Source organism: Falco rusticolus, chromosome 12, assembly GCF_015220075.1.
Source record: "Falco rusticolus isolate bFalRus1 chromosome 12, bFalRus1.pri, whole genome shotgun sequence".
Classification (NCBI taxonomy): Eukaryota; Metazoa; Chordata; class Aves; order Falconiformes; family Falconidae; genus Falco; species Falco rusticolus.
The window spans coordinates 18,568,853-18,596,435 of record NC_051198.1 but is presented as its reverse complement, the minus strand read 5'-3'; the positions used below and the strand labels follow the sequence as shown (position 1 = coordinate 18,596,435).

The 27,583-nt window shown below is 42.4% G+C and overlaps 2 protein-coding genes across 5 annotated transcripts in view; one reads left to right on the top strand and one right to left on the bottom strand.

Annotated features, from left to right (window-relative positions):
• ABCG5 (ATP binding cassette subfamily G member 5) overlaps positions 1-2,129 on the bottom strand; it is a 28,423-nt gene extending 26,294 nt beyond the window's left edge. Inside the window, exons 1-4 of one of the 3 annotated variants that reach the window (XM_037405700.1) lie at positions 2,041-2,129; positions 891-1,012; positions 332-468; positions 15-113 (exon numbers count right to left, since the gene is read on the bottom strand). In XM_037405700.1, coding sequence (XP_037261597.1) covers positions 15-113; positions 332-468; positions 891-912 — 258 coding nt within the window. In that variant the 5' untranslated portion in view covers positions 913-1,012; positions 2,041-2,129. Of the gene's footprint in view, positions 1-14; positions 114-331; positions 469-890; positions 1,013-1,679; positions 1,949-2,040 lie in introns of those variants that run through there. The other 2 variants (XM_037405698.1, XM_037405699.1) reach the window with 2 other exon arrangements.
• Positions 2,130-2,228: 99 nt separating this feature from the next.
• On the top strand, positions 2,229-17,008 carry ABCG8 (ATP binding cassette subfamily G member 8). Of its 2 annotated transcripts, XM_037405696.1 has the most exons (13): positions 2,229-2,321; positions 3,711-3,815; positions 4,568-4,724; positions 6,702-6,940; positions 7,353-7,485; positions 9,150-9,419; positions 11,267-11,432; positions 11,520-11,612; positions 12,507-12,706; positions 12,827-12,903; positions 14,270-14,537; positions 15,078-15,205; positions 15,696-17,008. In XM_037405696.1, the coding sequence occupies exons 1-13, from the start codon at positions 2,250-2,252 to the stop codon at positions 15,831-15,833; spliced, it is 2,046 nt and encodes a 681-aa protein (XP_037261593.1). In that variant the 5' UTR covers positions 2,229-2,249; the 3' UTR covers positions 15,834-17,008. The 2 variants fall into 2 exon arrangements, with proteins under 2 accessions (XP_037261593.1, XP_037261594.1); XM_037405697.1 differs by lacking the exon at positions 15,696-17,008 and having other exon boundaries at positions 15,112-15,205.
• The last annotated feature ends 10,575 nt before the right edge of the window (positions 17,009-27,583 follow it).

Here is a 27,583-nt window from a genome sequence, read left to right as displayed (position 1 = left end):
GATAAAATACAGACCTTCTTGTTGATTAAGTTGTTGGAGCATTTCTGAAGAGTTAGTAAAGCGGTGTATGTCAGAGACTCTTGTATGGTGAGGAAGCTTAACAAAGTGTCACTCTGAAAAAAAAAGTGACAAGGAAGGAGGAGTTAGCCCTGTAGTAATTAAGATCTTGCTCACACAACTTCCATCCATTCATTCATAGGATTTATTAACTGCTTCGTACCAATTTTATTAGTAAATTCATAGTCAGATTACATTACCCCATTACACTAGCAACTTTACTTTCTTTACATGAGAGGAAGCACAGTACACAAAAATAAGTGTAGAGATCAACCTGGGGCACATAAGAGAAGCAGTCTCTAAACTGTTCCTTCTTCAGCTGACGTCCGTTCACATACACTTCACCAAAGAAGTTGTCTTTATGTCCCAGTCTTCCGGATATTGCATCCAGAAGTGTGGTTTTCCCAGATCCTTTCAAACAAAATAAATGAATCATGTGATGAGATGAATTCTAGGATTTCAAGAGTAGTACCCTCACTTTGATGGAGACATACGAAAAGAAGAAAGTATTATTTTTCTTAGTAACAATAGGTCCTGAAAATGCAGTTAAGGGGAATTAAATGGGAAACTTAGAATGTGCGTAAATAAGCATTTAATTCATACAAATTCACACTTCATACTGAAACATTTTGGTTTAGAAGCAACCTTATCTTTTATTGAAGTTGTAATTGTTAGTTAAATGACAGAAGATTGAACTCTGAAAACCAAGCAAAGGTTAAAATCAGCTGCAATTTCATTATTTAAAACACAGACCTCAGTCACATTCATACCACTGTGGAAGTCACTGGTATTAACTCTGATCTTATGTCTTTTAAAGTATTGGAATAACTTACCAGAATTTCCTAAAATCCCCATAATCTGGCCACTCTCTATGTGAAATGAAACATCCTTAAGTATTTGCCGGGTCCATTTTTTATGATACAAAGAAAAGTTCCACCATGGGCCAACACGCTCTCTTGGAACACAAACATCAAAAAAGATTAAATAGAGAAGACTTAAAACTTTTGTATAGAGCAAGCAAATGGTTTGTAGCGACTTGCATCATGTGGGATGAGAGCCTGCAAAGATTTTAAAATATGGGGCGGGGGGGAGGGGGGGGGAAATCAATCAGCCTTCACCCCCTCATCCCCCTCAGGCTTTAGCATTATCTGGAAGATAAAATGAATTCTGAATGGATTTTTCAGAATGACTGCTACGAGGCTTTCGGACTACAACCAAAAGTGGAAACAAATGGACCTTTGCTCGTTGTTGACGTTTGCCAGCCATTAACCCCCCTGACCATTTCCTTAGGGCCTCCCATCGCCCTTCTGGCAGCAGCAAGCGAGGCGGTGGGAAAGGGCACAATCTTTGGGAATCTCCCCTAAAGCATTTCCTTCAGAGATGTGTGAAGAACCGTTGGACCCTCTGGGGGCCAGACTGGCCCCGACCCCCTCAAGCCGTGTACCCTACCCCTGCGGTGGGCAGCCCAGCACCATGAGGCGGGTGGCTTGGCAACGTCCCTCCTGCTTTCCTGGGCTGAAGCCAACCCACAGCCCACCGCCCCGGCCCCTCTGCCCTCGGTCCCTGGGCTCAGAGCAGCTCCTGCCGGGCAGGGCTCACCGCGCCGCCCTCCCCAGCCCTACCTGATGGTGTAGGAGACACCCCGGACACTGATGCTGTCGGGGGGCTGCGCCGCGGCCCTCGCCTGGCCTGCCTGCCCACCGCTGCCGCTGCCCTCCGGGGTGGCAGACACTCTGCCCGCCATCCTCCGGTGCTGGGACCCACAGGCTCCCTCCCTCACGCTGCTGGCCAGGGGCCTGGTGCCGCCACCACCACCATGCCTCCCCCGGCAGCCAGCAGGGCCCGGGTCGGAGCAGGTCGCTGGCCCTGGCACTCACCACCCAGCTGGGCAAGTGCCTAAAAGAAAACAGAGGGACTCCTCTTCCTTTTTTCCCCCCCGAGAACAACTGACAGGCAATTAGCTGAAGCCACTATCTGATGTACCTTTAGCCCGAGCTGTTGCAGTCCCAGAGGAGGGGAGTATTTCCCTGTCCGCGGGGTCACACCAGCTGCAGAGGCACAGCACACCGGGGGAAACGGGGCTGCAGCGAAGGCACCTGGAGGGCCCTGAACTCAAAACCAAGAGGATTCCCGCAGCTTTCAAAGAGCCAAGAGTCAAACCACCGCAGAGAACGAGACCTTGCGCCACCAGCATGAAGGAAGCCACTGAAAACCTCTCTCTGGACGGTGCCGGCTGGAGCCAGGTGGCACACGAGGGCTTGCCGGTGAGTGAGACCTGTGGGGAGCAGGGGGGGACCCGCCGGGCTCAGCCACCCGCAGCCGCAGAGCTGCCCGGAGCTGGCGGAGGAGCTGGTGGAGGCGGGCGACCAGCCTGCCGACTGCGCGTTCGCAGGCAGCGAGCCCTGCTCCTCGTTCCAGCCCTCCTCCCGCTCCGCAATGGGGACCCGAGGCACCCTCACCCCCAGGGACCCTGGTGCCACACAAACTGTGCTCAGATGCCGCGGCAGCGGAGCTGAGGGAGGGCACCCTCAAAGACATGCACGGAGCAGAAAGTCCCTGAGCACTGGGACGGGCTTTCCCAAAATGTGCCTTTGGGCTGTAAAACTGGCTGCCCCTGTTTGCTGCGGAGCACCTGCTTTTTTAAAAATTAAGTTCAAATTAAGCAAGAGCGTAGAGTGCTTTGGCAGTGGGGGGAGTTTGGAAGGCTTTAACATGGCTTTTCAGGCTGCTTAGCGTCAAGTTGCTTTCTGGGGTGTATCTAGGCTGAAAAGGTTAATCAGCCTCGTTTGCTGTGAGGGTGGGAGGTGTACACAAGAACTGTGGTCACCATCTGCCAAAGATACCACAGGCATGGGTAGAGTCTGCTACACAGGGAACAGGTACGTTTGCCTTGGCTAGGGTATGAGCCCGACTCGTAGGAAAAGCACAAGGCTGTGTGAGAGATGTGGCTGTCTGGAGTAAAAGCTACAGATGTACGCACAGAATTAAACCCAAAGCCAGAAAGCTGCCTCAACAAAGACTTCGTAATCGCAGCTATATGCAGAAGATTAACCAAGCCAAGTAGAGAGTCTGTTATTTTAACTGGTATCTCAGAACACAAAGTTCCAGTTGACAGCACTGTGAATTTAAAAAAAGAGAAAAAAAGACTGTGCTTGCGGTTGCACACCTACTTGTTCGCAAAGCCTCCAAGTTAACGAGTCCCTGTGGAATTCAATAATGAACTTACTTTCAGTGAACCTTAAGTTTTAGCTGCCATAACTTATAAACTTAAATATGTGCCATTTTGATCCAGTAGACCAACATTGTTGAGACAGTACTTTTTTTCCTCAAAAACAGAAAGAGACCAACCTCTTTCTAGTGGCATGACATGTATCTCCATTTTGAAAGTGATTTCATTTAAACTGAAAGCAAACAGAGCATAGCACAGCATGTTTGGCCCTCGTATATGCTGCTAGAACAAAGTACATTTCACGCTGATTAACAGATAACTCATTTCAACCCTTCAGGCTTTTGCACTACTGTAACTCATCAACAATACTGTTATATCCCATAGAATATCTTTCCCTTTGTGGTTCACCTTTTCTGAACGCAAATTTTAACAGCACTTCAGGTATTGTAATTAACTATGGTAATTAACCTAATAACTTTTCCAGACCAATGCCCAGGATACTATTTTTTGCTCTGAAGAAGATAACAGCCTGTATTTCACATACAGTGGAAAATCAAATGTTCTCGAGGTCAAAGAACTCAACTACCAGGTAAAAGTTGTAATTTATATACCTCCTTCAGCAGGGAGCATACCCAGCAACTCCTGTTTCTATATGCAAGCTATTTTAAAAGCCGAACAAAGCTGAAGTTCACAACCAGAGTTCACACAGTGAAATACACAGTTTTGTGAGCAGAACCATGATTTTGGCTGCAATACTGACAACAGGCTAAGCCTTCCGTTGTAAATATATCTAGTAAAGCTGGGGGATAAGACAGGGAAAGGCATCTGTTTCTAGGCTCTGTTTTTTCTTAGTCTTGAGCCAAATTATTCCTCTGAGAGCTGGGGCAGAGGGACTTTCTGTCCAGCTAGGGATGGTGGGAGCCCTTGCTGACAAGAATGAGTATGTGGAAGGAGACAACGAAAGGATGACTAAGAAGGAGGATTTCAGGGAACCAGTGAAATTTTTCATCTTGCTTTGTGCCACCACGGCATCTGAAGTAGATTTCACAATTTTCAGTTTTGTCTAATTTCAAATTATATTACAAAATTTAAACATTTAAAAACTACAATAGCAATAAATTACTAAAGTAACAGAGGACAGAGATGGCTTTAGTGATTAATAGAAAAAGCAGCAAAGCATGGAAACCATACTTGGCTGCAAAAGAACTTTTTTCCCCATGTATTTCTGGACATTAACAATATTTTAATATATACTCTGCTTCTAACATCATAACTTTGAAGGTATTTATCGCTAAATAGTTTATTCTTTGAATCGAAGGGACTTGTTTCTTTCTTTGTTAGGTTAACACAGCATCCCAGATTCCCTGGTATGAAAACCTTGCGCACATGAAAATGCCCTGGACATGGAAATCAGATCCCCATTCTCATGTGTCAATAATCCAGAATCTGAATTTAAAAGTTCAAAGTGGTCAGATGCTAGCTATTATAGGAAGCACTGGTAAGAACAAAAAAATTTCATTATTTGAGCAACTTTCAGATAAAACATACACAGCCAAGAGCAATAACCTGCAGTCTTTTGAATGGTAAAATCTGGTTAAGAAGCAACTATTGGAAATGTGTCACTTACATACACTCTTTAAAATGTATGAGGAAACAAAGAATGAGACTGGGGAGAAAAAAATAACATTTACTTTCAAAACCAATTTTGTTATGACTGGTACACATTTGGTAGTTGTTTCCTGAGTTGTAGTGGGGTATGGTTATAACTGTGACCTGCAGTCCCAGTTCTGCTGTGCATGAATCAGCTTCATGGCTCAGATTCAAACCAGGCCAATTGCAGACCTTATGCAGTAACATAGCAGACAAATGAGGCCAGACCCTGTAAGAAAGTCAGCAGTAACTTGCATAAGCATAACCAGAAATTCCCTTCAGACTGAAACGATTTTAATAGGATAAACCACTGCATTGGGATTTAATTAAAAGAAACTTACGGAGAAGAAGAGATAGCTCCTCTTCTGTTTGGCTTTATGCCAAATGGGTCTCTGCTTTCTTACCTCTCTCTCTTTTTTTTTTTTTCTTTTTTTTTTTGGCATTTTCTGGTAGGACTGCATTAATTTTCTCCAGGGTGAGGCTGACTAATGGAGAAAGAGCTTACCCCATGTGGTTAGCTCAGTCTAAGCTCATCTAGGGGGGGGGAAGAAGTAGACACATGACCTGTTAAACTGCAGCAAAAAGTACTCATACTTTGGACGTAAACACCCCCATGCTGCGTCCCCACTTACATCAGGTTAGCTCTGTGATTCAGTGAAGAAGCTCTCTCTCGAAGGCAAGGCATATTTGCCAAAGAAGTTTTTAACTTTATTTCTACAAAAGACATTTTTTTTCCCCCATTGCCATGGGAATTTTTTCTTAGTGCATATCCTTAATGTAATTGAAGTTGTACCTTAGAAATTCTCTCAATAATAAAAGGAAAATCTTGTGATGAAATAACATATTGAGTTATAGATATAGCACCTTTGTAAGGTAACATACACTGAGCACAAACCCCTTTCAGCAAACTAGTCAAACTATTTCTAAAAGCTGTTTATCATCTTTTTCATCAAATGCCTTAGGAAAATGGATTAAACTGCTGATGGGTTTCACATTGTCAATGGCAATCAATATGTCACTCTTAAATAGAGCAATACGTGGTTTACAGATGGATGGGTTTCTTTTTTAAAATGTATATATTAAGAAACAGGTGTGGAGTTAATCTTTCAACAGGGAGACTAGAAATAAATGACATCTAATCATAATAAGAGAGCTCTGTGTGTTTACATACAGTATCACACAGCAAAAAAGAAAAATTCATTTGCTATTTAATTCCAAAGCAGGTGTTGTTTTCATTGTTTTACTTTTCTTACCTCTGAGTATGAGCCAGCTTTTCCTAATTATTTAAATTACTTTTTGTCTTATTTCAGTCATAATAATTTTTATTTCAGTCATTGTTAAGATTCTTATTGCTTGTATAATCACTCAGCACCTTAGTCACTCAGCTGTTCCAGCTGCTGTTTCTGAATTCACAATTCCCTCTACAAAGCAAGCTCTTGCCGAGCATTTAGGCACCAGCCCTGCAGCCAGCACAGGACACCACCTTCCACCTGTGTTTCCAAAGGGAAAGACAGATAACAGGAGGACAAAGAGATCTCGTTTCTTGAGTTCATGGTGCTATCTGCAATGCTCAACTACCCAATTCTGTTGAGAAATGACAAAGGTTAAAGCCACATATTCCATTCCAGAGGAGATTTCCTGAACATGAGCTTATAGTTGGTGTTTTCTTTCAAGACCATTCTGTCTCTGTGGTTTGGAAAAGGTTCAGGAAGCATTGGGGAAAAGGTGTTAAAGAACAAAAACTTCTATCCTCTGTCTGTAACTAAATCACTTTTCAAAATGATTCCTTGGAAATTAATCTAATTTTCAATTTCAATTTTTCTAGCTGGTGGAAAGACATCCTTGCTTGATGTAATAACCTGCCGGGACCATGGAGGCAAAATCAAGTCCGGTCAAATCATGATCAATAACAAACCCAGCACTCCCCAGCTTGTTAGGAAATGCATAGCACATGTGCGGCAGGATGACCGACTGCTCCCTCACCTGACTGTCAGAGAAACATTATTGTTCGTTGCCAAACTGCGCCTTCCAAAGTTTTTTTCAGACTCGCAAAGGAAAAAAAGGGTAATTAAGCTGTTGCAAAAAAATAAAGTTGTCAAAAATGTGTCTGACAGGAATTATCCAAGAGATCCTGTGTGTTTGGAGTCAGAACAGCTAATCTGGCATTTTTTAATGTAGATTATGAATTATAACGCTTTTTCTTCTTTCACGACAGAAACCAGCAATTGTTCAAAAGCTCATAAAAAATGACAATCTAGAGAAAGCATGAGAGGCTGAAAGAAGAACTAAATTGCTGATCACTGAGTCTTTTTCAACGTTATCTCTAAAATGAAGATTTGTTTTTAAGTGTCTCATTCAGTTACCACTGATGTATCAGATGAATTTTAACCACATCAATCGTATTTTCAGCTTTATCTATGGATGAATGTGCAAATAAACTCTTGCTTTATCTCTGTTACCCTTCGGATCCCCTCAGGTAGAAGACGTCATAGCAGAACTACGATTGCGTCAGTGTGCAAACACCAGGGTAGGGAACGAGTATCTCCGTGGTGTTTCAGGAGGTGAGAGGCGGCGGGTGAGCATCGGTGTGCAGCTCCTCTGGAACCCAGGTAGGCAAAGCCCTGACACTTTCCTTGTGCCAGCCACAGACCACTGGGGGAAATGGGTCAGTACACGAAGACACGAGCTTTCAGGTAAGATTCATATAGACGGTTGCCCCTGGAGCAGCTCGAGGTGTTCATACTCGGGACACTTAACAGGTTTTGCACCAGTTAGACACAGTAACCACATGCTGGTCCATTTGCTTAAATTGAAATCAGTGCTGATCACAGATAACACTGTAATTATTACAGTAATAATTTCTTAAATGGAGTGCTTCAGCAGCCAACCTGCTTTCACTTTTGTCACCTTTGCTAATGAAAGAGCAGTGACAGAGCCAGGCAGAGCCCACCTGGGAGCCTTCACCCATTGCTCTCCAAAACCACCATCACTCAGACCACTGAATGTTGCCTGAAGTCACCCTCACAGCAGTGCTCTGCTTTGTACATACAAGCATGAGGTTTGTTTTTCATCTGACCGCATGCCACAAGTTATTTTGGAAGGCTGCTGGCCTATTATAACATCAAAATTGCTTTCCTCTCCAACACAGCCTGTTTACATGTGAAATTTTAACAGGGAAGGTCATTTCCTTGGCTGTATAGTCAGTTGTGCTCTTGTGCAACTCACTGACATAGCTGGTTCATGCCACAGATGAACTACAAACTTCCATTGTCTGCAGTAGAAGCAAAATGTGAGGCTAGATCCGTAGCTGATTTTGCAGGACCAAATCCCCTATATGCTCTTATATATATCAAAACCACTACTAATCTTGGCTGAGCCGGTTGTTGAGCAAGATTTCGCATCAACTCTTCCACTGGGAAATGGATCTGAGAATTTTTTGTTTGTATGAAGTTATGTTTTTGTAATTATGGGGAAAGCAGAAGTCTTTTTTTGTAAGAAGTGGTGCTCAGGAATAGATGTGCTGGTACTAAAGTGAAAAATAATTAGTTCTAGGAAATATAAGTAAATCTTTATTTACGTTTCAAACGTGTTATGCCTCTCAACACAGAAACCATGTCTGTATACAGACATTACCTTGTGCTGATTGAGGCCACTGAGTTCTATAATAACACAAGCACTGCAAAGTAATAAAACACTTTCACGTTTATAACAAACAACTGCAAGGCAAACAAAAAAATGCAGACGTGCATATCTCATATATATGTGCAAACAGGTGCAAAATAGAGCACAGGCTGGGAGGAGGAGGAACTATCTAAATCAATACCATGTGAGTATTTACACAGGAACAATGCAAGAGGTTTAAATATCAATCATTTAGATTAAAACATTTTGGTAGGCAGGATACAAATTGAGTACGACTGTATTAATTAATATTCATGTACATGATACTGGTACAGGCAGTGCAAAACTGCAGAGAAGAATGTACATTTAATAAGGAACCTTAATCTGCATCCCAATGAAAAATAAAGAAAATTCTTGTTTCCAGTGGGAGCAAGATAAGGTTTAAAATAATTACTCTTGGTCATCACGTTCAGTAAGATAGTGGAAGCAACTGCCATTGTGGAATACTGTGTGATGCTGGTATGAAATATACTTTGGACTTTAAAAAAAAGCAATATATCAGTGAGATTTCATGCACTAGATATCTCACTTAGAATATATTTTCCAAATCAAACATTCTGCTTTCCGCAGCTAAACTTATTGTCTTTGGCAGGAATACTCATACTTGATGAACCCACATCTGGACTGGACAGTTTTACTGCACATAACCTTGTGATAACGTTATCCAGACTGGCCAGAGGAAACAGATTAGTTCTTCTTTCACTTCATCAGCCCCGGTCAGATATCTTCCAACTGTTTGATTTAGTTCTTCTGATGACTTCTGGAGTCACTGTCTATTGTGGAACAGCTAGAGACATGGTACAATATTTCACAGAACTAGGCTATCCCTGCCCAAGGTACAGCAATCCTGCGGATTTCTATGGTTAGTATCAAGCACTGACATAAAAAAAGGTGCTGGAAATCATTTGCTTTCATAAGTGTATCAGCTAAGATTGATTTTTATTGACCATAACTCTTAGAAATGCCTTATAACTGACTCGAATCAATACTGCAGCAGCTTCAGTTTTTAGTAAGATCCTTATTTGTCAGTACAGGAAACATAACAAAAACAAGAGGTATGAACAAAAATCAAGTTTAAATAATCTTCCTTCTAACCCTGCCAGGTGTAGCAACTCTTCCCCATGTTTAGCAAGCTTATTCCCATATTCCAGCCAGTTGAAACTTTTACCCTCACTGGGAAAGACATGGGTGAACTGATCAATTGTAGCCCATTCTCTGACTTCTGAGTCAAGAAACGTAGGAAGCTAGTTTCCCAGGACAAAGAATAACACACACCTGGAACACTAAACAGGAAAGAGGAGTGCTGCCCAATGGAGCACGTTGGAAAGGAGAAAACCAAAACCAGAACGGCAATTCTTTTATTCCTTTTCTCAAAGAACATTAACTACAAGGTTTCAAATCCATTCTCCTTCTGGTTTTCCCAACATGCAAAGGGAACCTGGCCCTGTTAAACTAATGACAGTAGTCTCTTGCCACAGAGACTGGTTCATGTCCAGCCCTTAGGTCTTTGCACTCAAGTTGGCTAGGAAACCTTGTACAGACACCAACCTCAGTGCTCTGGAGTAACCTCTTTGGCTGCGCCTATGTGGCAAGCAGTGTCAGCTCATATCAGCTGTGCAGAGATAAACAGAAGTTAACCTCAGTGTCAAGCCCTGCAAAAAGACCTTTGTCACCACCACGGTTCAGAGCAGTCCTCAGCCAAGTGCAGCCTTGAGGAAGGCTTGCAGCACCCCAGTAAGGGAATGGAGAATATGAGGCAGTTCTGGGGAAACTTGTAGCTACAGCCTGTGGTTACAGAGACAAACCCCTAGGACATGAAGATGGGGAGGGATGAGAAAGGGAGGTCATTCAGCAGTATGCATGGAGTCAGTACCCACAGGAAGAGAAGAGAAATATGGGAGCAGGAAGGTGGAAGTGGTAGAGGACACCACAGCAAGAAGCAGCACCTGATGGAAACACACCAATGCTGGCTGTGTGTCTGACAGAGAAACAGGAGAGCGTGGCAGAAGGGAAGAGGTGGCACAGATTGCAACTCATTTCTCATGAGTCCTGCTGAGTGGCTGAACAGAGGTGATCAGCCCAATGTAAGGAGTTATGAAATGTGCAGCGGTAGTTCTCTCAGAAAGCATCTGCAAAATGTCAGGTACTGTCACTCTACGCTGAAGGTCAGCATTGGAAAATACTATTTTTGTTTTGATTTTTAAAAAAAGTTCATTTTGTGAAGTACATAAAATAATGCTAAGTCAATTATTGTTGTTGCTACTATGTTGCCCTTAGATAATATTATTGTTGGGCTTTCTCAGTATCAGGTAAAGTTTATGGCACTTCTGTAAGATACAAAAGAAGATGGTAACTACCATTTTGCAGATGGAGAAAAAACCCATATGATTTAAGTTAAAGTCACAAAACAGATTGTAAATGCCTACATGCCAGGAAGGGAATTCAAAGTGTTTATTGTCAGCACCCCTCCCAAGCCAATATTAAATTTAGATAAATTGGAAATAGTGTTTTACAATACTATAATAAGCACTGACGAAATCTCTCAGTGATTCATTGAATGACTAGGTAAGAAACATCTCCCAAGACAAAATACACATTAACAATCTGTTCTTCACTAATGACCTAAAGTAACCTCTGATTCTAAATGCTCTGATTCACAAAGTTCTCACATCTGTAGCATGTGGCCTCATGTCAAATAATGTCTTACAGTTGACTTGACCACTATCGATAAACAGACTGCAGAAAAGGAGATGGAAAGCCAAGAAAGAGCAAATACTCTTGCCAACTTGTTCCTAGAAAAAGTCAAAGATTTTGATGATTTCTTATGGAAAGTTACTGAAGGAGACAATGTTGCAACTAGATTCAGCAAAGAAAGGTAAAGAAAAGCGCCACACAGCAGATCTGGAATAACCGCTACAGCCTGTGCTGATTTCAGAGTTTTTTTCTGTTTTCTTTTGGGCAGGTCCCATTTAAATTCAGAAGAGGCCATCAACATGCCTCACCATTCAAGTGATCAGTTACCAGGAGTCTTAAAGCAGTTCACTATATTATTAAGGTAACCTTATTTTTAACATAAACAGTTATGTAGCATGCCCATTTGTATTTTAAAGCATAAGAAAAAAGCACAAAATGAGAACTGACTGCATGCTGAAAGTGCAGAGCTAGTTTCAGGCCTGAGCAAGCCGTAGATCGGAGATGGGGCTGTACCAGCTCACCCCAGCCCCCTGAGCAGGACAGCAGCCAGCCAGATGTACAGCCCCACCTTCCTGCCCCAGGGCTCCTTCCAGACACAGTCAGCTCCAGCTCGCATCACTGGGAGCTCGTGGCTTTCAGGAGCAGCAGAAGCCTCCAGAATCAGGAACACATGTCACAGATTTGGGTACTGCCATTCCGATACCCACACTGAAGTGAAGCGTGGTGATTCAACCCTCAGCAAGCCCAGGCAGCCGCCCGGTAGGTTCAGGCATTGCCATCTTCACACCTCTGCCTCACATTTGAAGCCAGGAGGCTTCACTGATTATGGCCAGCATAGATGAGTATTGCAGTTGGGTCTCACGCATGTGTACTCAAAAGAAACACGATCAACTAGTTTAATACATGTAGAACACCCCTACTGGTATCAGCTGTTGTTAGTGTACGCTACAGGTCCTTACCAGAGAGACTTCTGTTACTGATGTAATTGCTTCTGTGTCTGAAATCAAACTGTCCCACCCCTGCTGCCTTTCTTCAAGCTTTCAGCATTTCAGACCTGAAATACTAGGCGGCTACAGATGCTCAATAGCTTTGATTAGGCAAAATCCTTTACAGAAACAGACAGCCCACCTCCCGTCCTACTTAAAGTCAGCAAGTTCCACAAACTGATTTTAGCAGAGCATTTGGGACAACGCATCTGAATATTACCAGCATTAGTAAGTACTGTACCTTATGGTCAATGTCGCTGTTTTCCTAGTCGTCAAGTTTCCAATGACTTCAGAGATCTTTCAACGTTATTAATCCATGGATTTGAGGCCCTTCTCATGTCATTATTAATCGGATTTTTGTACTATGGCCATGAGAAAACCAGACTCTCTATTCGTGACACAACAGCCCTGTTGTACATGATAGGTGCACTAATCCCATTCACAGTGATTTTGGATGTTATTGCCAAATGTAAGTGTCAGTTTTCTTGTAAATGTTACAAGCAATCAAAATCAGAAAATTCCTAAATCAGTGAAAAAATTATTAATGCAACCCTAGGACGAAACAAACCTGTTTCTTCGCACCCTGCAGGTCATTCAGAGAGAGCTATGCTTTATCATGACTTGGAAGGTGGAATGTACTCTGTTAGCCCGTACTTCTTTGCTAAGGTAATTGGTTTTGTTGCCAGGGAATACCAACAGCTGGCTTTAACGTTATAAAACACAAACAAACCAAAGCCTTGTTGTAAAAACGTTCACATTCGTATCAGACTTTGTTCTTCTGTGTCTGCCAGCTAAGGCTATCATTCTTGCTTTCTTGGCATTAATGGATTAAACCTCACACTACTTTAGCTCCATTGCCATGAGCCATGGCTGACACCCCACCCCAGGAAAGCCAAAGAAGAATCTTTCACTGGGTTGTTTGGCCAAAATTTGAGAAATCTCAACTCAAATTTGAGGGTTTCGAAAGTTTTACATGCATATTTCATTCACTGAAGCATCTTTGAAAGTTTGATTACATCTTGATCTTTAAAGCAAAATACTCATATTAAAATACTAAAGCAAAGGTAAAACAGAAATAATAAAATGCTAACTGTGACATTTCCAGTAGTTGTTTAGGCCTGTACTGGTCAGAGACAAACAATTGTATTAAATGCATAAAAAGCCAGAGTTTCTGGAAATAAATGTAGGACTTTGAAAAAATTACATTCTCTTTTTTTGAAAAGGTTTAGAATAATCCCTTCTTTGTGATGTTGCCACTGTTAGATGAGTTCTGCCTGCCATGGCATCTGTAATTTAGGTTTCCATTTCTGCACAAGATTTTAAATGCTTATTAGTGGTTGCCAGAGAAAAATATTCTTTGCCTTGTGTCACAAAACTTGCACGTTATTCATAGAGAAATCGATGTAATTTGTTACAGCCTTAGTGGTAGAGGATAGTAGCAACCTCTTTGGGGAAAATAATACTCTCTATAGGTATCTTTAGATATTTGAGAAAATCCTAAGCATGTTTTAGTTTTACAATGACTTAAATAGTTACTAACCCGACTGCCCTTGGGACAAAGTGGGGAAGTGACCAATGGCCAAAATTGTCTCAAATTTGATCTCACACTAGGTTCAACCAAGTTTGGACAAAACATGCAGTTGCCATGAGTCAGTAACTGTATCACTGCTATCAAGCACACCAGTTCTGAGGAAAAGTGAAGAAAATTCTTAGAAGCTACCAAAACTGTAACAAAACAAGACATCTCACCTGTAACAAGAATCCTCTCAAATTAACAATTAGTCATAGGAATTGTCACAACTGGAGAAAAAACTAGTGAGGATTTCGATTTCTGTTGTGAATTGGTTTCCACTGACAACACCTGACAGGGAGATGATTGCATTCTAAAGAAGCATCTCCTGTAGTTTCCATAAACAGTCCATAAGTCCATTAAGCTGTATCTCAGGTGGTTTTGTAATTATTATTCAACTTCCTTCCTTCCTTCTCTTTTTTTTTTTTTTTCCCGTTCTGTTTGTTTTTTCTTCCTGAACAGATTTTAGGGGAGCTCCCAGAACACTGTGCTTTTGTTATAATTTATGGGGTTCCTATCTACTGGCTAGCAAACCTTGTTCCTGAACCAGAACATTTTCTGCTGAACTTACTCTCGGTGTGGCTGGCTGTGTACAGTGCCCGCGCGATGGCACTTTGGGTGGCAGCACTGCTGCCAACATTACAGCTCTCAGCCTTCTTTGGCAACGTCCTTTTCACATCATTCTACCTGAGCGGTGGTTTTGTGATAAGCCTGGAAAGCCTCTGGACAGGTGAGACAAATGTCCCACCATCCCTCTGAACTGAAACATCGATGGCTTTCATCAGCAACCGGTGGTTGTGAGGCTGAGCATGTCCTGTATGGGAAAACTCAGCTTGATTCCTACCTTTGCAATTACCTTTTGGGTGGTGATGGTGGAGTCAGAGTGTTCCTTTCCCATCAGTTTCTCCACCTGAGAATGAGGTAACAAGAAGTTTGGTCAAAAAAGCACTAGTGAAAGGCTCGATTCTTACATGGTTGCTAAAATTTTCAACAAAGATAACTATATTCAGTAGATCAAGACTGAGTTCAGTGAGAGTTGACACTGGGAGTTTGAAAGGTACAGATACTAGCGCTCTCCTAATTTTTGATCTCCATGTAACAATATAAAGTATATTTTGCCCGATAATGAACTGTTATATATTTTTAGTCTCTGGTTGTCAAGAAATTAGACAAACCTGCTGTGTTTGGCAGCAACACAGCAGTTTTTGAGGTCTCAAGTCTTGTGTATGTGTATCAATGTCTGTCTGTCTTTCTGCCATTTTTTCCCCAGTTCCATTTTGGGTTTCCAAAATCTCTTTTCTCAGATGGAATTTTCAAAGCATGATGCAAATCCAGTTCAATGACTTCACATATGAAATGACTGTTGGAAATACTACTTTTCAAATACCAGGGGAACTTGTAAGTCACTAATAAAAATTCTTACAAACATTTGATAACCAATTAGAGCGCTAGTTATATGCCTGTAGATTTAAGTAGATGTTGTAGGCCTCAAATTTAGCAACCAATACGTGACATCATGTTACACTCTGTATATTTTACATTTGTCCCTATAGCAGTTACTCCTGTTATGCCTTTATTTTTAGTGGAAAGAAAAAAAAAAAAAAAAAAAAGAAAAGAATAAAGGGCAACCATTTTCTACACAAGCCCCAACTACAGTTGTTCAGAAGCTGAACCGAATTCCTCTGAAATACTGCAGCCACCAGACACGGCATCGCTGTCGCCAGCTATCGAACCACTCTGAAAGCAAGAAACCCAGTAAACGCAGTAAAAAAAAGAAACGCAGCTGGAAACCCAGTAGCAGGGGCCAGGGGAGCTCACACGTGAAACACACTTCACAGATGCAGCAGGATAATTTTGGGTCCATTTTTTGCATTTTCTGCGGTTACAGGTCACCGAGGCTCTGGACCTGAACTCCCACCCTCTCTACGTCAGCTACCTGGTCCTCGCTGGCATCGTTTGCAGCTTCCTGCTTCTGTACTACTTATCTCTGAGATTCATCAAGCAGAAATCAAGCCAAGACTGGTAACAGCAGACCAGGCAGAGGGGGCAGCAGGTTGCGGCGGCCCCCGGCAGCCCCCAGGGACACCCCCCGGGTGCTTCTGTCCCCCGGCAGGCGGGCGGGGCGCAGGCGGGCGGCCGCCACAGGGTGGCAGCAGAACTCCAGCACTGGGACTGACTGCAGCCCTGGGGGGGGGGGAGGTTTGGGGGGCTGGTTGGTTGGTTGGACACTGGGATTTTACAGGTGACAAGACACTTATGAGTTCTTCACACCCTGAAACATTCTGAGATTTGGGCCACCGATTTGTAAGGACCCAGCCCACACTGTAGAAGCTGATGTTTTCGCCTGGCACGTTCGAACACAGGGCGATCACATACCGAATTCGGAGCAGGGCTGGCACGCACAGAACGCTACTTTCCGTCGCATGTATAACATGCAGCACTCGTAAGAACAGTGTAGAGGAAAGCAGCACTGAAGGTTTCACTGATGCGCCAGGACAACACACAAAGATGGAAAACCCAACTGTTAACTATTCTGTGTCATTTCTAATTGCTTATCTGTTTAAAGCTCTGCCTTTGTGTTCCAGTTAGATGCTGTTCATGCCCTAAACGGGTATTTACTCACCAGGTAATAAAGAAAAACATCGCACCTTCTTGGATTTATTTTTAAAGTATAACTAGAATAGTATCAGAAAACAGTTTCAGTTGGAAGGGACCTTTAAAGGTCGTCTAATCCATAATCACGTATTTCTCCGTGGCAATACAAATCACAGCAACGAGCCAAGTTTGGTTCCTAAGATTCTCAGGTAGAAGATACCAAACAGACCCTTTGGTAATTAAAAATCTAATGATGCAATCTGTGAAAAGCTTGTAATTGTGCACCTAGTTATGCTCAGCCATAAGACACAAATGCCTAGAAAATGAGTAACAGTAAATGAATGGCTGTTAATTCACACACAGACATGGTAAGTGCATGTGCAGATTAGGTGTACAGGCATTGTGAGCATAGGATTAGCTTGCTTCATTTTAACTGTTTGGATGCGTACCTCTGTGCTTATACCCACAGACCCAAAGTACATCAGAGTCTACTTACATGTTGCATGCAGTGGAAAAATCCTAGTGTAATCGGCTATAATGCCCCAGATACTGTTATGTAAATCCCTCTTCCTTTATTATTATTTTTAATAAATAAGCATGAAAGTACATCAATGTTTTATTATTCTATCTGGCAATTGAGACTGCCACATTACTTTCCGCAATTGCCATGTGGTAAATAAATTCCCAGGAAGACCCTAGTCTGAAGATGTTAAGCCAGTCTGATAAAATAACAGCTTCAGCCCCAGGCAGCAGAAGGAATCCAAAACACTCCAAGGTTCTTCTGAGGTGAATTCTACAATTTCGTTCTGGTTCTGCTGCATTTGATTTTGAAGAAAAAAAAAAAACCACTTGATCTGATCCTAGTGCCATTTTGAAATGATCAGATTTTCATTGCCTTTTAATGGCAAAACCAATTCTTTCAGTCCAATTCAGCATCATTAAACTGTCAGAACAGCAGCTTCCTGTTTGAGTCTTAATTATTCCTTTTTATTATATTTAAGACACTTAATTTTTTTAAAGTGGTTTACTCTTCTTTGTAATGATCTGTTGTGATTAGAATCTCTTTTATATCACGCTGAAGTTTTAAGGGTATATATTGGTACTTCTAGTCTAAACCTCTATTTTCAAGGTATTTAGAGGATTAAATTCTAGGCTGACTCTCTGTTGTGAATTCACTTTGATGTTTAATAAAAAAAGGAAGAGACACAATGGGAGAAATTAAAAGACATAAGGGACAGCTCTGAATTTTAGGGGCATATTGTCACGCACAAAAATCTTCAGGCATCTAGATAAGAATATACCATAGCCTTAACTTTGAATTTCCTTCCTTTTGTGAAATTAGTCAGGCTGCTGACATTACTTAAACAGCCTTTTTCAATTTAAAATTCCACCCTCTTAACATTATGCAGCAGGACCAAACGGTGTGAGTGTTTCAGAGGTGGTGTTATGACAAGGGTAGATGTATACATAATGGGGACTTGAGCGGTGAGCCTAGGAACAGCCATCGTATGGAGTGTAGGAAGAGCTATCATAGGATGTGGCCGGGCCTGTGTTTACACAGAAAAAGCTCATATTCTATATACTACAATTACATTAGCACGCTGCCTATGATCATATCTTGTTTCCTTGATGCCTAGAGATGGGGAATATAGGCTGTGATTATTGTTACAGGCTTTAGCAATAAGAAGATAGGAGCCTTGAAATACCAGCAATTAGCGTTCATGCCTAACAATAGCATGCCGTGGGGCTGTGTACAGAGAAGAGCACAGGGAAGAGTGGGTGGATGACACACAACCTGCCCCACTTGCACTACCAGGAGTTGAAAAATAGTACAAGTTTAGGGGGGGATTATGTACCTCTCAGCCAGCGAAGGTCATGTCCTGTACGTTCTGGCCTCTGCCTTCGTGTCCTGCTTCAGGTTAGTTTGGCACAGAAAAGGTTTCACACTTCCACAGCGGAGCTGCTGCTGCAAAATCAAGGGGTTAGTGACGGAACAGAAATCTTCCCGTGAGTTCTAATCAAGGCTAGATGTCATCATTTCATTTCAGCACAGCTTTGCTTTCCAAGTTTCAGAGTAGCTGTTCCCTTCCCTCGCACTCCCCAGTGTCGGCAGCAGCTCGGTGTGCCCTCCTGCCTGCGCTCCCCGTATCAGGGCAACCGAGGTTATCGCAGGCCACAACAATCTCAACAGGGAAACTAAAGATCACAAGCAAGACACTGCGCAAAACACGTTGTACCGGACATTCCCACGCACGACAACGTTTAGTTTGTTACGGATTTAAGCGCTGTGGTAAGGCAGATCTACCACTGCCCGACAGCGCCGCTGTCCTGAGGATTTACCCACTGCTGTCTTTGCTCTCCTGCATCCTCCCTGGACAGGTTCAGAAAAGATCTCGTCAGCTGTAAGCCACGATCCCTGCGACTGCAGGCAACCAAGTCACTACTTCAAAGCCAGTTTTGCACGAGCACCGCGTCTCACTGGTTGCAGAGCCTCCACGCTGTTTCGCCCAGCTGCCGCATGAACTGCCCATTGCACGAGCTCCCTGCAACAGGCCTCGGGGTTTCTGTCTGCAGACACATTGTGTTTGGGAATGGGAACATCAAATAGAAGCAACAACTATTTGTAAGGAAAATTCACCAAACTCAGAATCAGAAAAATCTGCGTTGGTGACATGGATACTATGAAGGACAAGACGACTGTGTGTTGTTACACCTCTGTGTACTAGAGGTGGTATCTTACCTGTAAAGAAACAGGCAAGAAGAATTTATGTTTATTAAAGTATTTAATACAGGGAAAGCTGCAAAGTTCTCCCCCAGCCTCTACTCCAAGTTTATGCAGTCTCTCCACTCGGCAAAAGGGACAAACTTTTTTAGCACTGGAAAATGGATTCTAGAAACGCTGCTTTGCATATTGGCTCAGCAGTAGTGGCAGTCCTCCAAAATACTTTTAACTCGTCGTTTGGAAAGGACTAGCTTTCACTACAACTAAGCTAAATTAATAAGTAGCTGTTGGAAGTTTCATCCCATATTTGTTCATTGCAAAATGCATTCAAAAGTGCTAAATAAGTAACAAGTATCAATACCCATCCCTTTTATTTAACAGAAATCCATGAAATTCCTTAAAAAAACATAAAAATCACAGACAATATGCTACACAAGGAGACTCAATGGGTAAGAAATTGCGGGTGTTGGTATGTCCACTTGTACCAGAAATAACAAACCTTTCAGGTTTTAGCCACAATGATTAATTTTAATGGCAGTAGACAAGAAACAGTGTACATAGAGCTCTGTGACACACTGCTAGGGTTTTTTTTTTATACTCTGAGAGCCAAGACAAGCCCTTCATATGTTAGCAGCTATTAATTAAGGCAACAATGTTTAAGCAGTGGGTTGAGGTAATTTTAAAACCGCTTAACCCTTTTAAGAACTGACAAGCTTTAAAAAGCATATATATGTGCATGTGTTCCTATTAATATGCGTATGTAGAGATATCTGCATGAATAGATTACTTACATATGTATATACACACACATCTAATGCCTATGATAGCACATAATTTTTTCCAGAGAATATTTAAAAAGCAATTCAGATCCACAATTTATAAAAAGTGATGTTGCTAATTTATATAACTAATTATAAAACTGTTTGTTGATGTTTATTTTGTCATTAAATCAAACTTACGGTTATTTTGAATTGCAAATTTTGTTGGCATTATTTTGCTTTCATGGACACAATTAGATACTTTTAATGCTTCCAGTGCTAAGAAACTGCAACAAACCATCACATCACGGCTCCAGAACCAGCACCTCCTACAAACAACACATTTGGATCTTTTGGTCCTTTGAAAGCATTTGATCAGATTTTGCTAAGATTCCTAGTGTATCTCAGTACTGTTTCTGCCTCACCTCACTGTTTCATGTTTAACAAGTGGGTTTAGAAGCATAAATGTTAAACTACTGGCCAGAACCCATACGGTGAGTCAACTAAAAATGCCACTTGTTTCAAAAATAATTTCTATTTTGTACACAAGCAAATTAGCCCACAAGACAGTCATCTACTACTTCAGTACTGCATTTTCAAGCAAATGCACAGCACTTGGAAATCTATGGACACTGACAAATAGTCAAAAGCAAAATGCACAGAGCACATAATTTTCAATAAATTCCCAGTGTCTTACAACAATATACAACATTACTAGTTAGCGGTAAACATCATCATTCTTCAATACAGTACCTTTGGTCACTTTCACTTACTGGGGGCTGAGGGAAGAGTTCAGAAAAGAACAGAAACATTTTTTTAATAAAAAAGACTTATTGTTTCACCAAGAAAGTCACAAGAAAAAAATAAAAGGTAGCCCCACCACTATGCCCATCTAGTCTCCACCAGCAGCTCCTCCCTGACACAAGTGATCTTCCTTCTCATGATTGAAATCACAACACTGAGTGCCCTGAAAGAACAGAGTACTATATTAATGCCTGCTTTACAAAAACCCACCCAAATCTTCTACTACTCCTAGTTAAGAACAGCTGATCAACTTGCAGCAGTGCTTCAACTAATTGTAGAAAGGCACAAAGCCAAAAAATGGAGTTCCAAACCAGGCAACAGCAAAGTGTGCTACACAAACTGAAAACTTTTTGAAGAGTCATCCATGTGCTGCCCTGGTTAGCTGCTCCCAGGTGCAGGATATTTACTCACATGAGGCAGCTGCTGCATTTCCAGGTGGGTAAGTCAGAGGGCAAGCCTGTGGTAGCCATCACCCCAAGAGACTGATCTCAGCTGAGAAAGGCACAGCACCAACAATTGTTTCCCCTCTTTTAGCACCCCCTTAATACAATCAATTGAAGAAACTTTTTGGCTTCCCATTCCTAGCAATAGGGGTACGTGTCGCCACCCCCCATGGAGCCGCAGGGGCATTTTCAGGCCAGTGGGAACAGTCAAAGTGCCATCCCTGTCCCACCAATCCTGCAGAACTTCTGTGGTCAGTGGCTCTGGGCGCTCACATCACATGCTGTTCCTGCTTCCCTGCCTTCCTCCTGTACTGTACCCACAACTCGTACTAGTAATCATGTGAAAAAGCGTTTTGGCCAGGAATTATTGTTACCTAGAAAAGCATGCTGATTACAGAAGGGCTCAGAACTGCTGAATACGTGGGACACACTAGCTTCAGGTTTGCCCCTTCAAAAAGCCAGACAAAAGAAAGGTGAATGAATATTTTTAGCTTTATATACTTCATAGGGAATTTCTCAGTGCTTATATATTAGAAATATGTCTTGCAGCTTTGTAGCACGTTCAGTGCCAGGCGCATGATAGATTTTCCACTGGAAAAAAATCTTGAACATGACTGACAATAGCAAAGCCACAAATTACCGTAATTTTATGCCCCCTGCAGCTAGTGGTATAAAACATAGTTTTCAACCTTGTTTTTACTTGCTGAATTTAGACAAATTTATAATGTTATTGATGACAGTGAGAAAGACACTCAAATGCAGAAATTGTATTCCTGGGCCTAAGAAACAATTAGAGCACAATATTTTATATGTACTATAGATGTTGGAAAATATAGCTGTCATAAAAACTATAAAAAAAGATGGAATACTGAAGTTGGTTGGGGTTTTTTGGGGTTTTTTTTTGTTTTTTTTTTTTAAATTAACTGTATATACATATTTATTTCTTTTCAACTATCACACTTGATCAGGGTTTTTTCCTCCTCCCTGGAATGCTGAACAGTTAACCAGGTATGACATGTGGTATTACCAGCTCTCTCACTCTGAACATTTATGTTTGAATACAGGCTGAGTCAACAAAATCATGAAGGAAAGCAAAACCCTTGTTTAAGCAAAGTCTACGGATATATGACTTCTAATGGATTTTCCAATAAGCATGCACTTTCTGTCATATTTCCAATTTTTAGAGTGTAATTTTATTTACAAAGGGTTCAGAGGGCCCTAAGAATTGACAATTGGTAGAGGTGGCCGAGATTTACAGTTCGGCTAACCTCCACCTATGAACTGTTCAGGCTATTAGCTGAACTAATCAAGTAGCAGGAGAACTGCTTGATTTATTTCTGGCTTAGGCAGAAAGTTTTTCATAGTATGGCTAGCTAGTGGGCTCAGCAACCCCACAGCTGCTTCGGTAACAGCCTCACCTCAGGCTGCAGCTGCACTACCAGAGCAGGCAAAGGCACGGCAAACAGCCCCGGTGCTGGACACTTGGACACTGCCCCGTACTCAGACTCATCGCTAGAGCCACCGCAAATTACACCAGGAACGCACCGATTCCTACAGCTGCTTTGGAATTGGAGAAGTGTGAGGTTTTAAAAGGCTGCTGCTGGAACAAACTTTTTTTAGGATTTCTGGCACATGCCGATGCTCCCGTTTCTTCAGTTACCCAGGAGTAATTACAGAACTAGCACCACCGCAGCCCCCCGGGGTGGAAAGGCACGAGGGGCACAGGCTTGGCTCAGCAGCCCTGATAGTCCTTCACAGCCCCTTCCTTCACCGAGTTGGGCTTTGCAGCCTACTCACCCCTAGCAGCCCTTGCTGCTGCCACTGCTGACTTCCCCGTGAGCCTCCAGGAGGAGGAGGAGACTGGGAGCCATCAGAAAGGCCAAGATCCGCGGTGGTGTGTCACTGGCCCTGCCTGCCAGCGAGCTGAGGGTTGCTCCTTCCCCTCACGCGCCCGCACTCCCCGTCCAGCCAGGCCCAAGGCATCGCGCTGAAGCTGCCGGCTTTGTCTTATCGCCACCCACGATACGAACTCTCATCCTTCCCACCTAGGTATTTTCCCCAGTACCTCCAATCCCTTCAGAACTCCTCTGTGGCAATCCCATGTTTTGAGAACCACTCTAGCCCCTCTCCCATAAATAAAAATCCAGAACCAAACAAAACAGCCCTTCAGAGCCACCTTTGACAACCTCAAAGGTTGGCCAGGCCAAGCCCATCCTGTCCACACCCCTCTGCTTTCCCTCCAGCCCGAACTGTTTTCCACCTAAAAATCCATCCTCCTCTCCTCCCCTGAAGATTCACCTCTGCTATCAACAACTCTTCCCCTAACCCCACTTTTCAGACAGTCCATCGGACCAGGGCCAAGGCGATGAACAGCAGCTGCAAGCTACTTGCAAAATCAAGAATGATATTTGCTGCTGGTTTTGAAGACTCATCACTTGCTGTGAAACACTGAGGTCTGCTGCTTTCTGAGCCTTGAGTTCATTGGCACTGGATCTGACGGCAATTAACTACAAGAAACAGAGCTACCAAGAGGTTTGGAGCTGCAGACAGCAGCGGTTCTGTAGGTACCATTGCTTTATCATGGTGTTGTAAGGGTAATCACATGGGAAATTGTGAAGCATTAGCCAGTTGTAATAGATATTTAAGAGTATCAGAGAGAAACCTTGCATTAATAGTTTTATCTAAAAGTAGATCAATGTGGAACCCCCGTCTACTGCAGGCACTGCTTAAGACAGTTTCTATTATCTCATTTTCTTAATTACAGGAAACAGTAGAGAAAACTCAAACCTCAAACTTCCATATCTGCTTTTATTTCCATACCTAATGGGAAACCCAGAACTTTGCTCCTGTAGCTGAGGATCTGCACACTCATACTCAGAAAGATGCCCTTGGATTAAATTACACTCCCCGGCAGAGCTACTACCTTAAGAGAATATTGGGTTTCCTCTGCCTATTGATTCACAGGAGTACTGGCAAACCACCAGAGGCTGCAGCCATTCTGGAAGGGAAATAGCTTTTTGCAGTTGCCTTTACACAGGAATTCTAATAATAATTTCAGGAAATACAAAGAAATCTTTGCTAAAAAAGGCTAAATTCAATGACAGTCTCCGCTTTTTCTTACACTCTTTTTCACCTTCACAGCAACAACATACTGGGTGCAGGAAATGGGACGTTTCTTCTAGATGCCAGCAGGCTTCTCATTGAAGAGCAAAACTTCCTGGTCGCATCCATCACTTCTATCACCTCCTCCTCTGCTGCGTTCCTGGGAAGTCTGGAAACATCACACATTCAAGGAAAGCAATAAATACGGTAGTACTCTGGTGAACACGTTTCCAGTCTATTTCTCTGTCAGTATGTGCACTCGTGATCCTACCTTCACTGTTAACGATCCTCTCGTGTTACTGTAAACTGCAGCTGGAATCCTGCTGACTCAGGCATTCCATCTATAAAAACCTGAGCTGTCACTGCCAAAGACACGATCTGTTCAGCTACTCCATTTTCAGCAGTGGGTACGTATTAAGGAAGTCTAAAGGCAACTACAACCCAGCAAGCTACATTTCTTGTTAATAGAAAAGGGTCTCAGGAGACAGAGGTGAATGAACTGGTTTAGTAGATAAGGATAGAAGTACAGCATGTAATTATCATGCTGCAAAATGACTGTATTGGTAGTTAACACGGATACTTATCCCATGTTGAGCTCAACACCAAAAAGCAGCCTCCCCCTACCCCTACTTCCAGGGGAGTGGGGGAAAGAAAAGACTCTGTAATGTAGCGCAGGGCACAGAAGTGAGATTAAGTCATCTCAATTCAAGCAGCAAGCTTTCTCCAGTCCCCTCAACCCCAACCAAGATACAGTATTATGCAAACACATAGACGCTCCCACAATTTGCTTTTTACAGTAACGTGTCAGGTCATTTCATGTCATCAGACTCTCAGCTTCCCACGGAGGCCTCTGGAAAAGTGCGCTCCTATCTCACAGGCACTGCACCTGGTCTGGATCTTGCACAGCCAGTTATCCATTAGCCAGTGGCAAAGAATTCTTTTCTGCTTTGAAGGGGTGCATGCTATGGTCAGTATGACACAGTAACTTTGGTATCTGGACTAAGAAAACACCATGACAAGTTTGCAAGACTGCCATTCTGCATTTTGTCATCTTGCAGGTTCCTTTCTTTGAATATGAAGAAATGAATAATGAAACCGCCTCCTTATTTGGCGAAGAAATGCTAACCTCCTAAACTGCATTTTATTTCATGCTTGAAATAGCTGAGTCGCAGCACACCAATGCACAAGACATATCATTTCAAGCGTATTCTAGAAGAGTCGGCACAAATGCCGATTCTGCAAAACCTTCTCGGCAGAGCCTTGTTTCAGACTGAGATGACTGTGTCCCAGCGTGGCACAAATCCCTCACTGTCCCACATTGTAAAGACAGGAGAGGCTGCACTCCTCTGTGTGATCATTCCTTAATTGCACATGAAACATTACTGGAACAGAAAACAAGAAATATTATCACACAAAGGCAGCCTTCGCCCACCCTTTGAATGATCTCTGCCACCAGACTCCACCAACCTGGGCTATTGCAAGGGGATCCCAAACGATCAGCATGTACCTCCGCCCACTCCCCTGCCACTGCTGCCACAAAACCCTGGCACTGTTTGGTCTCATGCTCCTGTTGTGCCTCACTGATGTTTCATCAGCTCAGCGGCCGGCTCAACGGACCGTAACTTTTCATGAGGTCACTCAAAATGCAATTTCAGGGCTGTATACAATTTAGTTTACATTCTTCAGTTACAGGCTATCAAATTTATTTTCCACTTCCATGACTGCAACTATTCAGTTATAGGGCATTATTCTGAGTTCAAGTCAAACCAGTTAGAAGAAAAAACTTATAGATGCTAACCAGTACTAATCCTGCGTGGTCAGCCCTCACACACGGGCACCAGCAACACACAGCCACGCATCTGTGGCTACGCTGTTGTGTGCTGCGTTTCTGCCTCGGAAGGCAGCAGCCATCAAACAACCTGCCAGTCCCACAGCACAGCAACCACTAATGCAGCACCTGACAATCAATTGCACCCAAGATTGCTCCTCCTTGTCAAGAAGGTAACGAAGACCTACAGATCTGCTGTTACCTTCCTCCTCTCTGATGACCTGGAGTTTGCTTCAAGTACTACTCTTCTTTATCCGATGTGCTAGCTTAGCTCAAAAAGCATACAAGCCCACGGCTGCCAGTTATGCTCCGCTGATGTGGCTCCGCTGGCTGGAACACAGCTACCGCTGTGAAACAGAGATTCACAAGATGACCTCTAAAAAAAAGAGCTGTGGTGCTAGAGAAAGGGTTGCCAACTAGGTGACAGAGTCTTCAATTATGCTGCTATTACACTGAAACACATGTAATGTAGCTGTAGCTTTAGAAAAAAGAAACATCTCCATTTGTGAAATGAAATAAACCGACTACTGCCTAGGCTTGCTTTCAGATAGGGCACACAACCATTAGGCTATGAATGAAATTTCAGATGTTAATGCCTCATCTTGACAACCCAGGAACAAAGGGTGCCAAGAGGGTTAGAGCCAAGTAGGTGTGGTATGTTGTGAAGTAACGAAGGCCATTGTAAACCCACACCAACAGAGCAGACACAGCTAGGATACATCCAGTTTGTTTGGAAAACGGAATTTACCACTCCCCTCAGCCCCCGATTAGTTATGCCTCATTTTTAAAGTACAGCAGGATTTCTCTGTGTATTTGTAAATATATTAGTTAATGAATTGGAAATTTTACTCTAAAAAATTAGGTCCCACTTCGACACATTCAGATTACTGTACAAGTCTTCCAAAATTTTGCCAAAACCTTGTGTGCACACATGAATTTAATTACCACAGTGCTGTCTATACAGGAAAAACTAAGAAAGGTAAGGTTAACTAGCTAAAAAAGTGAAGATTAATAAATTAAACACACAGAAACAAACTTTCATTTCATTAAAACCTGTTTAACTGCATAGACACTTATTCCACCTGTTATATCAATATGTACTTATGTGAGTTTCCATTATTACTCACAGAGATAATGGAGATATTTATTCTCTATCTGTTCTTTTATCTTCGTAATTTAAAAGTATCTTATTTTCATGATCCCAAAATTCTGGACCGTAAAATGTCACAGAGTAGCTTAACTACCACATTTATACAAATAAAGCATGCCCACCCGTCTCCCACCCAGTAAAACCTGCTACCCCTGCAAATAATGGGCACTGCTTTGTTTAAAAGGCATGTTTTCATGGGTATGCAGTCCTCGTATCCATAAGATTAAATGAACTATATGAAGTTATAAAAATGAATTAAAGATGCTATAAAACTACAACACGCAACCCAGTGTAAAAGGTAGAACTATTTTGTCTTTACCTGTAATATCAAACACCCTGATGAGATACTTAACAGAAGAGAAGTACATTCAGGA